Source organism: Chionomys nivalis, chromosome 23, assembly GCF_950005125.1.
Source record: "Chionomys nivalis chromosome 23, mChiNiv1.1, whole genome shotgun sequence".
In the NCBI taxonomy this organism is placed as follows: domain Eukaryota; kingdom Metazoa; phylum Chordata; class Mammalia; order Rodentia; family Cricetidae; genus Chionomys; species Chionomys nivalis.
Window position 1 is genome coordinate 3,142,183 of NC_080108.1, and position 14,879 is coordinate 3,157,061.

A 14,879-nucleotide genomic window follows, 5' to 3' on the forward strand; every position below is an offset into this window, starting at 1 on the left:
GTGACCTCTTCTGTGTCCTGTGGCATTTTTCTTTTTTTGATATTTATGACTGCCAACCTTCCTCTTCAGCTATGCATATTTACCTTGATGTATTTCTTATCTAAAAGGAAAAACCATCTGCAATCAAAGAAGAAGCCGTTCTTATAGGGAAACAATGGGGCAAGCAGGGGAGGTAGAAAGGACGGTAGAGCTTCTTGGCACCAAAACAAATGGATCGTCTGAAAGCTGCTCTGATGAATAGCTATGGCAGATGTGGTCCAGCCTGCCCACAAGCCCCGACACCAATCCTCTGCAGCGAGACCACGGGAGGATTTCCCTCCTTGCTGTCATTTGGCATGGGTGGGAGGTCTTGTTCTATAAAGGGCAGTTACCTCTTGGAATTTGGGAAAGCAAACTCAGAACTCCATAAGCAAGAGATGGAAAATTTGTTCTCCTTGGGTTCTGATGGTTTGTTTTTTTTCTAAAATATATGTGTGAGGAGGGCGTGGTGGTGCACTTTTAATCCCTGTACTCGGGAGGCAGAGGCAAGTGGATCGCTGGAATTTTGGGAGCCAGTCTGGTCCACATAGTGAGTTTCAGAACAGCCAAGGCTACATAGTGAGACCTTATCTCAATAAAACAAAAGCAAAAGTGTGTGTGTGTCTGTGTGTGTGTGTCTGTGTGTATGTGTGTGTGTACACACGTGTATCTACTTCAAAAAATCAAACAAATCAAAAACAAAAGCAAAAGTGTGTGTGTATATGTGTGTCTATCTAAAAAAAAAATCAAAAACAAAAGTGTGTGTGTGCTCATGATTGCGCACAGCATGGAGGCACAGAAGAATCTTAAGGAACACCACCCACCTTATTTGAGATAGAGTCTTTTGTTGGCCTGGGGCTCACCAGTTAGGCTACACCGGTTAGCCACTGAGATCCTATTGCCGGCACCACTCCAGTGCTGGGATTACGAGCATCAGCCACCACACCTGGCTTCGACATGGATTCTGGGGTTTGAACTCAGGCCCTAATGCTGGCAAGACAAGCAGCTTACTAACTGAGCCATTCTCTGGAACCCGATTCTTTCTTTAAATGGGAATGAACTTCCAGGTTAAGAGGCTGAAAGTTTAGGCTGTCCTCGGAGTAAAGGAGAGAGGAAAACAGGAGAGAGGATAGCGGAGGCTCTCAGACGACCAGGCTCACTAAGAACTCCGAGACAGACCTGAGAACCTTACAGAAGTCGTCAAGCAGCATGCAATGAGACGGGATGGCACAGTCTGCTTTGTGGAAGAGAAAGCTGCGTCACCAATACGAAGGGATCTGTGAGGAGCATGGGGTGAGGCAAAGTCGGGGAGACTCGGAGCCTGACTGGACAAACAGGGCCCCGCTCTAGGCAGGGCCTGAGCTGGATGCCTGGTGGACACCTGGGAACCAGCTGCAAAGGACCATAGGGCGAACAGCTGGGAAGGAAAAAAATCAAGCTTCTAATTCTTGTTTTCAAAGGTTATATGCCCTTTACTTTCAGGTCCCCGAGAAAGAGAAAATAATCCATAACTCTTCGCATTGTTAGAAGTGTAAAATAATGCAGTTAGAGCCTTAGGCACAGTGCTTGGCACATCATAAATACTCAAAAATTAGAAGCCATTATTGTTAATAAATAGAATATGTTCCATAGCTGTTTATTAACTTGGGGATGTTGCAGGGGACCAAGGATATGAAGTAATGGCAAAACAGAAAGACTGGATACAAGGTAGCACCATTTGCTTAAAATTCCTTTGTCTCTCAAAAGTTGGGGCTTTTCTTGCCATTTCTATGAGACCCAAGGGGTCACTTTCTGCACTGAGAGGCACCTGGAATCCTGCCTTATAAAAGCCATGTGCTTACCATCTGATCACAAACCCTTTCTTAGAGAGAGAGAGAGAGAGAGAGAGAGAGAGAGAGAGAGAGAGAGAGAGAGAGAGAGAGAGAGAGAGAGAAGGGAAGAAGTTAAAACGCGTACACAAAGCAGTCGATCCAATAAAGAGCTTTTGGTGAGTGTTCATTCCAGGATAATAAACCAAGCGACCAAGCGAAACGTCTGGCTGTGTTTAAAATCAACAAAGCCAGCAGGAAAGGCGGAGAGACAGGAAGAAGTGATCAGCTTGTTTTGAAAGCGGCCAACAGTGCTGCTTCAGCAGGGCCTGGTGCGGACCAGCCCCCAGAGAGGAGAAAGGAGACAGATGCAGACAGGATGGAAGCCTGGGGCAGGGGAAAGAGAAATGCAGATGTGGCCTAGGGACCTGGAGAAGAGTTTTTGCCGGGATTAGAGGCCTCTTCGGGAGCCTTGGATACTACCTACAAGGAGCCATGCAGATACATGATAAAACTGCTAACGATGACTACATGTTTGGGGCATTCCACCGTGTGCCAGCTTGTGCCAAGCTCTTTGCTTGCCTTATTCTCCCCATCCTATAGGTGAGGAAATTGAGATTCAGCAGGGCAGTGGCACTTGCCCATAGCCACCACTTGACTCATCTCTGGGCAAAGAGCAATGTCGCATTTAGCTAGGGAAGGGCTCAACAGCAAGACCTGCTAACCAGCTAGATGCCACGTGGGGAATGCAAGTGGGGGAGGACATGTGTGGAAAATGACAGATGATGCGCTTAAACCCAGCTGATGTCTGGGAGAAGCCAGTCATAAGGCCATCAGATGAAAGGACTTTGGGCCTCTATCCGCATGCAGTGGAGGTCCAGGTTGGCCCCCAAGTGTCTTTCAGAGCAACCAGAATGCCCTGGGACCTTTGCCATACCGATGGTGCAGTGTTCGCCATTCCAGCCAGGGCTGCATTCACACTTGCCATCCCTGCAGGTCCCATGTTCCGCGCAGCGAGGGTGACAGGCCCGTTGGTCGCATGCGGCCCCCATCCAGCCATCCTCACAGCGGCAGGTGCCTCCTACGCAGATGCCGTGGCCACCGCAGTCAGCAGCACAGATCTCTGTGGGCGAGAAAGAGGTGCAAAGGGGCAGGGGTGGGAGGAGAGAGAACAAAAGCTTATTGAGCCAGTTGTGGCTGGGAACAGGGGTCACCCTTGGCCACCTAGTTAGGCTCTGTGAGCGGTGGGGATTCCAGAGGCTTGGCAGAGTAATCTCCATGGGCAATGACCTCGAAGGAGCAGCCTTTGGCAGAGGCCGGCCAGCACTGGCTTCTTCACCAGAATAGGGGAATTGTGTAGCTCTGCTCTGTTTGCTTTTCCCTATCACCAGCCTGCCTTTGTGCTGGCCACTTCTAAAGGGGACCGGACTTCTGAACAGATGCGAGAAAAAGTCACATTTAATTAAAAACCAGCTATGGGTGAAGACAAAGTGGGGATGCGTCCCTGTCATCAAATGAGGCGCTTGTGGGCCTGGCGAGGACCCCATGAATTGTCTCTACAGCCTCTGCTCCAGTGCAGACAGAGAGGGCGGAAGGGAGGGAGGGGGAGAGAGCAGGGGTGGGGGTGGCTGGTTCATGCTTCTGTTTTCAGGGTTGTCCCAGATCTAGGTTTGTCCTGTGAAATTGGGTTTATTTTCTGTCCTTGGGCTTGATGCTCCCCACAGCTTCAGGCACTGCTGAAATGAGCTCTCAGGTCCAAAGTAAACAGCGGGGGAGGGGGACCCTTCATGGCCAGAGAGGGGCTGCCTTGTCCTTCACAAAGGCTGCTCTGTGTGGGTGCAAAACACACAGGGCCCGATTCACAAGTCCCTGGGGCTCCAAGCCAGCAGCTGCCTCATGCTTACTGAAAAGCTCAGACCAAAGGTTTCCAAACCACAACTGCTTTTTAGGAAATTTGTGTAGCACGTACACACACACACAGACACACACACAGAAACACACACACACCCCAGGTGATCTTCTCCAGGGTTCCGATGGAGACCTGAACTTGATCGATTCATGCCTCATGACCCAACAGTCTTCCCCTGTGTGTGAAAAGCCCAACAATTTTAAATTTCTTTGCAACCGGGTTAAATGGTACCTGCGTCAAGCTGTCTCCACCCATTTCTCCCTTGCTAGAGGCACTGCTGCTCTAAGAAGTTGCTAATATTCTAGGTACTTTGAAAAAAGGGAAGGAAAAGGGCTGGGGGGTGGCTCAGTGAGTGTTTGCTGCACCAGCTTAGGTAAAACATCAGTTTGTAACCTCTGTACCCACAGAGAAGCTGGCCATGGCTACAAGTCCCTGCAGCTCCGGGGTCTCTCAGCCAGTCAGCCTGGTCCAGCAGGTGAGCTTCAGGTTTAGTGAGAGATGCTATCCTCAGAGGAATACATAGGGTAGAGGGTGACAGAGCAGGGACTCCCATGTGCACACACATACGTATACACACACACATACACACACGTGTGTACGCACACACACGCATGCGCATACACACACACACACAAAGGAAAATAAAATTGGATTTCAGCGGTTCTGACTTTTTTTCCCATCAACCTAGAATACAATAAACCAAGTGCTGGGAAATTTAAAAAGCACAATAAGAGTTGCTATTTATGTTGTGTTTCTACACAGCTATTTTGCCAAGCTGCCACAGCAGAATAGAGGGTGTGGCTAGATGCAGTATACATGGCATCTCTCTGCTGTCCAGGCCTGGGGAGCTGCTGAAGAGGGGCGGAAGCAGTTATGACATGGAGCCAGGCACCAGGATCGTGCCAGGCCCAAGAGCTTCTGAGCTGTAGGATATGTAAGAAGGTCCCTTGGGTCCACTGAGCCACAGCTTTTGGTTTTTGGAGGCAGTGTGCGGTGAAGCCTTGCTACAAAATAGCCCTCTGCTCTTCTCCAGACCCTCGTGAGTGCTCAGGACAGAACAGAGAGTTGAGGAACTCAAGATGGAGGTCAGGGCAGCTCACTTCCCGTAGGCATTCTGAGAGGCGTGTGAGATCCTTGCCTGCTTAGTCACTCGTCTCCATGTCACTTTGTCCCTGTCTCTTGGTGTCAGCTTCCTCGTCTACTTCTAGAGTGAACCTGAAGATGTCTAAAGTCCCGCTGGGTTCCAAGACATAGTCTGTGCCACAGTGTCCTCCATGTTACACAATACAAGACATAGTCTGTGCCACAGTGTCCTCCATGTTACACAATACAACCAGAGTATAAGGCCTGGCCCAAGGTCTTGATATCTCTTCTCACCTGTAATTCATCTGTGGCTAGCCGCTTGCTTCTCCCCACCCCAGACTACACTTTGGGGTGCTTCTCTGTGTTACAGCCAGATCCGCAGCAGCCCTGGGCTTGGGCTTCACCCTCTGGTCACCTCTGTTCCAGAACTGACTCTTGTTAAATAACAGACAGATCGAGATGCCCCACGTGACAGGCGCCTGAGGGTGGCGAGTTCCCGTCTGTGCCACTCAGCCTGGCTCAATGTCCGGCAAGCCTGTCTGTCTGCATCTCTGGGGTCTGAAGATGGAACCATGGCACTAGGTGTCCCAAAAGCTCTTCAGGGTGGCACCCCTCTCAGACAACACCTTGGGCTTGCCCAAAGACAGAGAGCAACACAGGCCCCAGACCCCTGTGAATCATGGGTTGGGTCACTTCTCTGACACTTCCTTCTGTTTACACACACATAAAGGTCAGTGACCTCCTGGTGACTCTGGGGGCTGGTTGAGCACCTTGGGAGAGAAGAATAATTCGGCGTTTGTTTGGGTTTGTCCAGCACTTTTTCCAAGTGGCAGTTGATGGTGTGAAAGCCAACAGCAAATAGCGCTTCTGTCCTTGGAGGTGTGAACCAGGAGACTTGGAAGTTGAAGCTGTGGGGTTTGAGGCAGCAGGGCACAGGAAGGCAGAAGGGCCAAGGGCAGAGAGCTAGGCTTTGCCCTGCATTTGCCTTCAGGTGAGGTCATCCCTCATTCCTTGGTATCAAAGATTGGTCCCCCAACCACTAACCTCTTGAATACAGAAATCCATAAGTGTTCAAGTTCATTATATAAAAGAGCACAGTACTTGCATTTAATGGACATATAACCTCCTCCATACTTTAAATCATCGCTAGACAACTGAGTTGCCAGGGCCAAACAGCTGCATTTATAGTTGTTCACTATACTCTTTAGGGAACAGATGCAAGGAAAAAAAATCTATACTCAGTCTACAGTTGATCGAAACTCGAGAAGCAGAAGTTATGGACACAGGACGTGGGCTTCACCTCAGACTTAGTAACCGGGCAGTGGTCACTGATTTATGTCCAGAGATCTCTCTCACACGTCTGCCCTGAGCCCGAGCTGTGTCAGCAAGGCCAGCAAAATTCAACCTCTGCCCCAAGACAGCAGAGTCCACATAAGACACAAACTGATTCTAAATAGTCAATATATGCATTCTAAATATATAAACATTCCAAATAGTTACTATATTTGCTTATAGCATATGTACATTATTAATACCTATACCTTTTTGTTTAGCTACCATGGGTTAAAGCCATGGCTCTAAGGAGGAGGCAGACCTGGGACTTGCTCATGGCTTTGTCACTTACAGACTGTACAAAATGCACTGTATTACACAACCCATTAAGCCTCACTTTGCATCTCTGTAAAATAGGGGTGATAACTTTCACTTCACTACCCTCACAGGCCTGATATTAGATCAAATGAGGTAATGCGGGGGGGAGAGATTTCTGATTTAACACTTCTATCAGGTTTTACACCTCCAGAAGCACATTTCACGTTCAGTTTCTCACTAATTCTTACAGCAATGTTATGAGAACACCGTGTTACTGTCCTTCTTAGAGATGTGGCTTCAGAGAGCTATGGAGTCCGCGGACGCTTGATAAGGTCTTGCAGGCATCCTTGGAGCTATGCAGTCCGAAAAAGCAGACAGTTCTTTAAATGGAGCCTCAGAATAAGTAAGACGGGTACCCAGGAGAGCTCTTCCTCAAAGTTCCAGCAGGCCTCTCCTGCCCACTTCTGGCCCCATTGTTTTGTTTTTCGTTGCTCTGCCCAAGTCCAATCCTGGGTGTTCATGGGATCTTCCAGGCAGAGTTCCCAGAATGACCCTGCATCTTGTTCTTTGCATGCAGAGTTTGGTCCGATCATCTAAACACGCCACTTTCTAGCTGGCCACGTTTCCCTATTGTCTAGGGCTGCCTGGTGACTGGGCACCCCCCCCCCCAGACCCTTTACAAGCTGGCTTGTGAGCTCTGGCATGTTTTAATGGGAGGGGCCCAGACCGGGTGACCTTCATGTTTATGGGGTGCTAACTGATGGTAACACAGAAAAGCCTGTTGGACCGAGTGGAAGGACCCTCAACGCCTGATGGGAGGAGAAACCCGAGATTCGACTTTACCGTTTGGCTTCAGACTGCATTCCCTATCCCCGCCCCCCAATGCTCTGGTTTATTATTCTTGCCCTTGAAATGAAAGGAACTGTTTTATTTTTCCTTCTCAGATCCAGCCTTGACATTAAAGCAGATGAAACTTCACAGAACGCTGGGTGAGAACCAAGCAGGACAGTGCTCTAGAATGTGCTTTGGCGGCTCATCTGCCATTTACATAACAGAAACGTCTTCCCTGGAAGTGGGTCACAGCTCCTCTCTAAATCTCAGGTTTCCTTCTTCCTAAGTGGGGGCATCAGCCACTTTAGAGTGTGGCAGGGCTCCTTCTCGCATGGGTAGCTTCCTAAGTGCTAAAGTGACAGCGGGCTTGAGAATTAAAACCCGACAAAGCTTGCTTTCCTGTCCCCTGGAGTTGTATTCCAGCACAGGAGAAGTCTTTAACCTAGTCTATCGGGTCAAATGGACTGACGTGCCCCAAGGTAAAGACCGTGGCATAGAATCTATGCCTGGCACAGTCAGAACACAACCAATTTCATATGTACTTTTAATGTATTTATTTTAATAAAAAGGAAACAAGACATGGCAAGCATAGCAAAGTCAAGAGATCAGTGTGAACACTGATGCCCGCTCCACACCTAGTGTGAGAGAACTTTTGGCAAAGGCTACTTGACTCTGATGTGATCAGAAGCAGAGGTTTCTGCCTGAGCATGGGAGGCCCCAAGGCCTGGGAGAAATCTTCTGTTATACAGGAACCACAGGATAGACTTGTTTTCAGATGTGAGTACCAAATTTCCCAGAGCCCCTTGGGAAACGTCCTTAACCCTTTCTCAACCACAGTTCGTCACTTGTTTGGTTGAATGAACAGAGAGACATAAAAAAAAAAATGCTGGAGGAGTCTGTCCTTCTGTTCCATGTCTGTTAGCTTAACCCCATCTCGGGGTTGTGATATACAAAAATTACCATCAAGCACATGCAAACAGAGGTTCACTATTCTCAGTGGATAAGCGCTTTAGACACCCGTGTCCAATCTGTGTGATCTCTGTAACCATTAAATGTCTCGGTACATACACCTGCAGATCCATCTTCCTTCACGCTACCACCTGAGCTGTACCTGTCGTCTGCCTGTGACACGGATGGGAACGGACATGTGAGGAACAGGTGAAAAGGGCAGGAAAAGATGCAGGAGTTGGTTATTGGTAATTATGCCCCAAAGTGCCAACATGGCGAGAGGAGGAGTTGCCCCAGGCTTCTCTCATTAAACACAAGTCTCCATCCATACAAGCCAAGATGAAGCCGGGACTATCACAGTTATGTTTTGGTTTGTTGGGACTTACTTGACATCCCAGTCATTAAAAGTCTGGTAGGTGAAGCTGTGTCTTTGCGCTGATGGGAGAGATTTGTGCACACTTTCCTCGTAAAGCACCATCTACTCTGAAAAACGGACAAACTGGGAAGAGAGAAGGCACCCCACCCAAATGCGTGAACACTCCCATGGATGCAGGAAAGGGAGACGAAGATGGTTTTGAAATTCCCTGGGTGTGGAGACAGGGTCTGCCCTGTATGACCTCTGGGATGTCTTCCTAAGTCTGCACTGTGCACTGAGGGGGAAATAAGGAAGATGCTCGATGGTGCTTAGGACCTGAGATTTGGAGACTGACCTTAGAAACTCCAATAGAGGGCTTAACAGTTTCAAATGTTTCCTGGTAGCATTCTCTGTCTAATTACTTGTCTTTGAAAATCTTGGCAGATGTTAAGTCCAAGTCACACTGGCCAGTATGTCAGTCAAAACAAGGGAGGAGCCAAGCGTCCACATGTTCCAGAGTTATGGGTGGTGCTCATACGTATCCCCCTGTCAACATCTATGGACCGACTTTCACTCATGTATCCCAACTGAGCCAACAGCGTGGGCAGATGAGGTGATCTGCTCAGTGGCATTTTGGCTAGAATGAAAGATGAATGTTTAGCCTCACTTTCTTTGTCAATTGTGCCATCAATTGAGGTCTGGCCTCTGATACAATCTGACGGTGTTTTCTTAGTATAAATTGTTTAGTAGATTATGGGCTGAGTTAGACAATGTGACTGCTGAAATTGGAGGCCAGGTCTCCTTCCCCGCCCTCATCCAATCCCTATTAGATTAACTCGCCTTCTTTTGCTTTTAATCTCTATCCATCTGCTCAAACATCAGGCTATCTATCTTTCTAACCAGATAGTTTATCCTTGAGCATGTCACCATCCACCCACCCAAACCACGTGATTTGAGCAAGTTGCTCCATCTCTCTTTGCCTTCGCTTTCTCAAACATTGCATAAAAAGTATGCAAAATGCGGTGTCGATACCAAGATCTTGGGACCAGTTATATGAAGTCCAAGGAAGGTGCTTTATATTCTTCCCACCTCCCATGAGTAAACAGTTATTAAACGTCATGTTTGTGTAGCAGAAATAGCTGGGGGAAGGGACATTAGAAGACAGGAGGGGGACAAGGAGATGGCACTCCACTGAGGTGCCCTCTGAACAGTTGGTGAGCACTGAATACAAAGTGTAATTGGAGGGACAGGCTTTGTGGACAGCTCCTCAGTTGGGTACAGAGTGTATCAGAGAGATGGACGGGGCCTGGGCTGTGTGAGGGACCATCTAGAACAATAGGCGTGGACTTAAGCGATGGTGTCAATTCTCAGGAAGGAGGAGACAAGAATTATCGGCTGCATGGAGAGCTGGTGAAGAGATGTGGAGACTGAGATAGCCCTTCTGTGGACCGAGCATTGCAGCTCTGCGTGTGTGAAGACCTGCAGCTGGTGAAGAGATGTGGAGACTGAGATAGCCCCTCTGTGTACCGAGCATTGCAGCTCTGCGTGTGTGAAGACCTGCAGCTGGTGAAGAGATGTGGAGACTGAGATAGCCCCTCTGTGTACCGAGCATTGCAGCTCTGCGTGTGTGAAGACCTGCAGCTGGTGAAGAGATGTAGAGACTGAGATAGCCCCTCTGTGGACTGAGCATTGCAGCTCTGCGTGTGTGAAGGCCTGCAGCTGAAGGGCACGGGAGGGGCTACCCATCACACTCAGGGTGCGATCTGGCTGCCGGAAGGCAGATCCTTCCACAGCTGCAGCTGCGTGTCCAGAGACAGAGAGTGGACGAGCGAGCTTGGGGACGGCAAGGCGGGTGTGAGAGAGAGGTACGGGAACAAGAGAAGTGGTTGAATAAAGGCAGCCTGAGGCCTAGGACGCTGGGGTGGGGTAGAAACTGAAAAGGGAGGGAGAGCAAGGAGAGATGGAAGGCAGCTTGTAGGTGGCGGGCTGTCACCAGGAGATCCCCTTAAAGTGGATGTCAAGGGAGAAGGAGCTGAGGATTCAGAGGAGCAGCTTTTGTGGTCAGAACCTGGGAGGGCATCGCAGAAACCTAATCACGCTATGGGCAGGAAGCTAGGCAAGGGGAAGAGGGTGCCTTGCCTTGTACACACGGTGACATATGTGCCCGCCCTTGAGAAAGACCTTGTTAGCTACCTCAGACAAGCAGCCCTGTAGAGTCCCCTTTGCAAACGGCTACCAGAGAGCGGTCGTTGTACTGAACCCCTCCTCTGAGATTCTGCCTGGCTTCTTCCCATGCAGCCCTCCTTGGGTCCATCTACACAGGCTCAAGTCTAAACCCACTTTCAGTTCCAGCTCCAACACCAGTTGCCCCTCGGGTGCTCCTCTAATCCCGGCTGGAGACAGTCCTGTCTTCTCTATTCCCAGCACCCCAGTGCACCCCTGTGTGCAGTATTTTCTCAGGGTCACTAGCCCACCAGCATTGCCTGGAGAACCCTGCCACCACAGATTAATGTCTGTGCTTCCTGGGGAGGGCCACACAGCAAACGTGTCTTCCACCACGCCTCTGCGTTGCCGCATGGGCCGGAGCGCACCATGTAATTATACCAAGTTCTATGACTTTGCAGAGAGCCAAGGGCTGGAGTCGGGTAAGAGGCTGTGTGTTCTGCTGTCTCCTACCTGTGGAGAACAAACGCTACCCACCTCTGGCCTTATCTATACCATCCATAAGGTGGGCGATGATGACAGCTGTCTACCAGAAGTTCAAAAGTGACTCAAAAATACGCTGGGCATCTGCTCTGTGCACGATCTCCCGAGAAGCTCGGGATGTGGAGATAATGTAAAATTAGACCTATCTCTAAGGAACCCGCATGCATACCCTAGCACAAAGTCAGCCACTTGCCCAGCACATGGTAGGTGAGAAACTCCTTGTATCCTTACTCAAGTATGGTGGCCCCTCCTTCCTTCCCTCGCAGGCTGAGCAGATGGTTGTTTTGTCTCCACACAGGTTTCTGGAAGAAACCAGGAGAGGAGAGGACGAAGGTACAGACAGAGCCTCTGACATACATCCGTCCCTTCAGTAATTAGTCTCTTCTAGACACTGAGGCCAAACTCGAGCCTCTCTCCTGCTTTTCAACCTCCCTCCCTATAGCCCTCCAGCCAGAACCGCTCCAGTCGTGGCTCTGCTCCACACATCGAGCCGGCAGCGAGCTTAAGAGCCTTGGGAAGCACACGGCCCTTCACCTCAGTCGAGGAGCCTGGAGAGCTCTCAGACAAGGCGGAGACGAGAAGCCCGGGATGGATGCACAGAGCAGGGTTTCACACCTATCTCCCCCAGAACTCAGATTTCGGGTCCTGACAAAGTACCTTGGCGAGAAGCAGCAAGCCATTGCTGTTCATCTGAATTGGAGGCGATCTGGCTTCCTGGTTAGAGGGCTTCAAACCCACTAGAAGAGGATTCTGCATGGTGCCTGAATTGGCAGGATGATAGAGCAGGAAAGGGCCAGGGAACAGGGAAGCCAAAGACCTGACTGGAATACTTATTTTGGCCAGAGCTGGAAAATCCCTCACCCAAAGTCCTCCAAGAGATCCAAAGAGGGTAAACTGAGGAGAAAGATGATGTTAAACCTTCCCAAAGATGTCTAACCGTGGTGTCCTGCTAGGCATGAGCCTATTGATCTGGTTTTACCGGACACTGCCACCTGGATGTCCCCTGAGTACTTCAGACAGTAGACTGGTACTACACAATCTTCCCACTGATTTATTTACTATTATTACTGCCACGTGTGTGTGTGTGCACATGTGTGTGTGATGTGCATTATGTGAGTGTGTGCCTGTGCGTGAGCCTGAGGAACTCAGAAAAGGTCATTAAGTGTCCCTATGCCCCTTTATTTCCTTTAAACGGGGTCTCTCGGTGAACCTTGAGCTGGCCTTGTAGGTGCTGGGGATTCCAACTTGGGTCCTCATGCATAGCAAGTTCTCTTAATCACGGAACATCCCCTCCCCCCCCCCCCCCAATACCTAGAGCGAGTATACGCCTACACCAAACTTCTGCTTAGAATTCCTTCATGATTCCCAGTGGCAGGGCCATTCACCTTCTGTTGCTTACGGTCTCCATCACGCCTTCCTTCTCCTGTTGCCACAGATTCCCAAGGTGAGTCCTGCCACATCACTAGAAAGCTAGGAAACAGCCTGGTCTAGTCTGTCTCTGCACATGCTACAAACACTTGGTGTGGACAGTGGGCTGCCGCGAGAAGCTATCACTTTTGTCTGTGTAGACGGACCTCCATCCCCCATAGTAACTCTGACCCTCTCATGAGGCCATCCGTACGAGCCAGACGAAAGAATCGCACACAACCTTCCTGTTTCTTGGACTCAGTTTCCAGGGCACAAGGGTGAGTTTGAGTGACCAACCTAACAAAGCTGAGAGTCGCCTGGAAAGAGGGTTGCAATGAGGGGTTGTCGGGATCAGGCAGGCCTGAGGGCATGTCTGGATGACATGTCTGGATGACGGCATGAGAAGTCCTAGCCTGAATGTAGGTGGCACCATTCCCTGGGCTTGTGTTCTAGGCTGTATAAAAACCGCAGAAAGTGAGCTGAGCAAGGGCGTGCACGTGTTCCCTTCTGGCTGTTGTCTGCAGGTGTGAAGTGATTAGCCGCTTTGAATTCCTGACTTCCCTGCTCTGATGGACTCTGACCCGGGATGGTGAGCTTAAACAAACCCATTCCCCCGCCAGTTTCTTTTGTCAGGGTATTTTATCCAGGCGACAGGAAGCAAAACTAAGACACACGGTCCCTGGCAGTGGCGTGACGTGAGTTGATTGACATGATCCTGATGCCTAGCCAGCTTAGCACAAACCTTGGCTGCACATGAACCCTGACCTGAGAAGCTCCTGGTTTTCAATCTTAGTTTCCACAAAGTATTTTTGGGTACGTCACCCAAGTTCCTGAACCCTGGTTTCCTGGGAACCACCCCATCTGCCATGTCAGAGGCTTATGTAGTCGTTGTTTGAATAAACCAAGAAGCCCATATGGGAAGGGGCTCTGTAAAATGTAACATTTCCATTCAAAGAGCAGGGTTTTTTTTTCCTTCTTTTAAATCACAAGCTATCGTCCTAGCAGTTTGATTCAGGATGATGACTGGAGATTTGCTAAGAAGTGTCAGCCTGAGCATCCAAACAGAAGCCTGACTCTGAAGTCCAATTGCAGGAGGGCTTCGATTTGCATACTGAAAGGCTCCAGTTCTGATAGGAAATGTTCCAGGGCTGTCGAGGGAAATTCTGCTAAATTACAAAGCTGCCAGCTTTTGCTTTATCAACCTTTAACTCTGGCAGTATTTAGCAGTGTGCCTGTCTGGGCTCAATTTTCCAGTCTTTGATTAACTGACCATCTCGCTGCTCTGCCTAAACTCGGTTCCTTCCCAGCCAACTGGTGGGCTCTTCCCGCCTCCCCCCACGCCCCTCCTCTGCACTGGCGTCAATCTCTTAGATATTTATTATTCTGAACTTTGATACTTAGGCTGTGACTGGCTTTGGGAGGGGGTATGGGAAATGTCAGGTCTCAATGGATATTATTCCTCTGGTGAAATTCTAACCTTGAGTTTCCCGTCTTGTAACATAACTATACAGAAATAGCCTAGCCCGATCATTTCCTTTTGATGTTTAATTGGCTGTCGGCACTGCGCTTTCTGAGCTGAGAAGGTAATGTTTCTCAGAGAGAGAACAATTCTGGCTACACAAATGAGACTTGTAACAGGGGAGAGTGCTCAACACCCAATCTAATTTTCTCTCCCATCCATGAACATCAGACAATTTTTCTGGCATTAAAGCATCTCGCTCCGTCTTTCTGTCATTAATAAGAATTAAATTCTCTTCCCTCAAATTTAAATGTAATTATATTTTGCCTCGTAAATAAAATTGAATTACCATTTTCAAAATTTAGCGCTAATGCAGTGGCTATGTTCAGAGCTTTAATTTTTCTTAATACTGATGCTACTTTCAGCTTATTTTTTAAAAAAGCATTTATTTCATTGTGTTGTCAATTGTGACTTAATTCAATACAGAGCGTTTCAGCTTCTTATCCATCTAACCCATCCAATTATTTTTGTTCTTTTATATGCTTTGTGATTTTCTTTCTCTCTCTCTCTCTCTCTCTCTCTCTCTCTCTCTTTCTCTCTTTCTTTTCTTTCTTTTATAAGGAAGAAGAGAGATAGAGAAGGGAAGCCCAGAGAACCTAAATCTGAATCTGAAAGGTTTCCATCCAGATTTAGGAAGAATCTGGACCAGGTAGATCTGAGAACAAAGGGAGAAGTGGAGTCTAAAAGGGAAATAGTCCAGGCTCA

The 14,879-nt window shown here is 48.8% G+C and overlaps 1 protein-coding gene across 1 annotated transcript in view; it reads right to left on the bottom strand.

Moving 5' to 3' along the window:
- Tenm4 (teneurin transmembrane protein 4) overlaps positions 1-14,879 on the bottom strand; it is a 664,092-nt gene that overhangs the window by 99,014 nt on the left and 550,199 nt on the right. Inside the window, 1 exon segment of the mRNA XM_057756666.1 lies at positions 2,764-2,949. Within this exon segment, the coding sequence (XP_057612649.1) occupies positions 2,764-2,949 (186 nt within the window).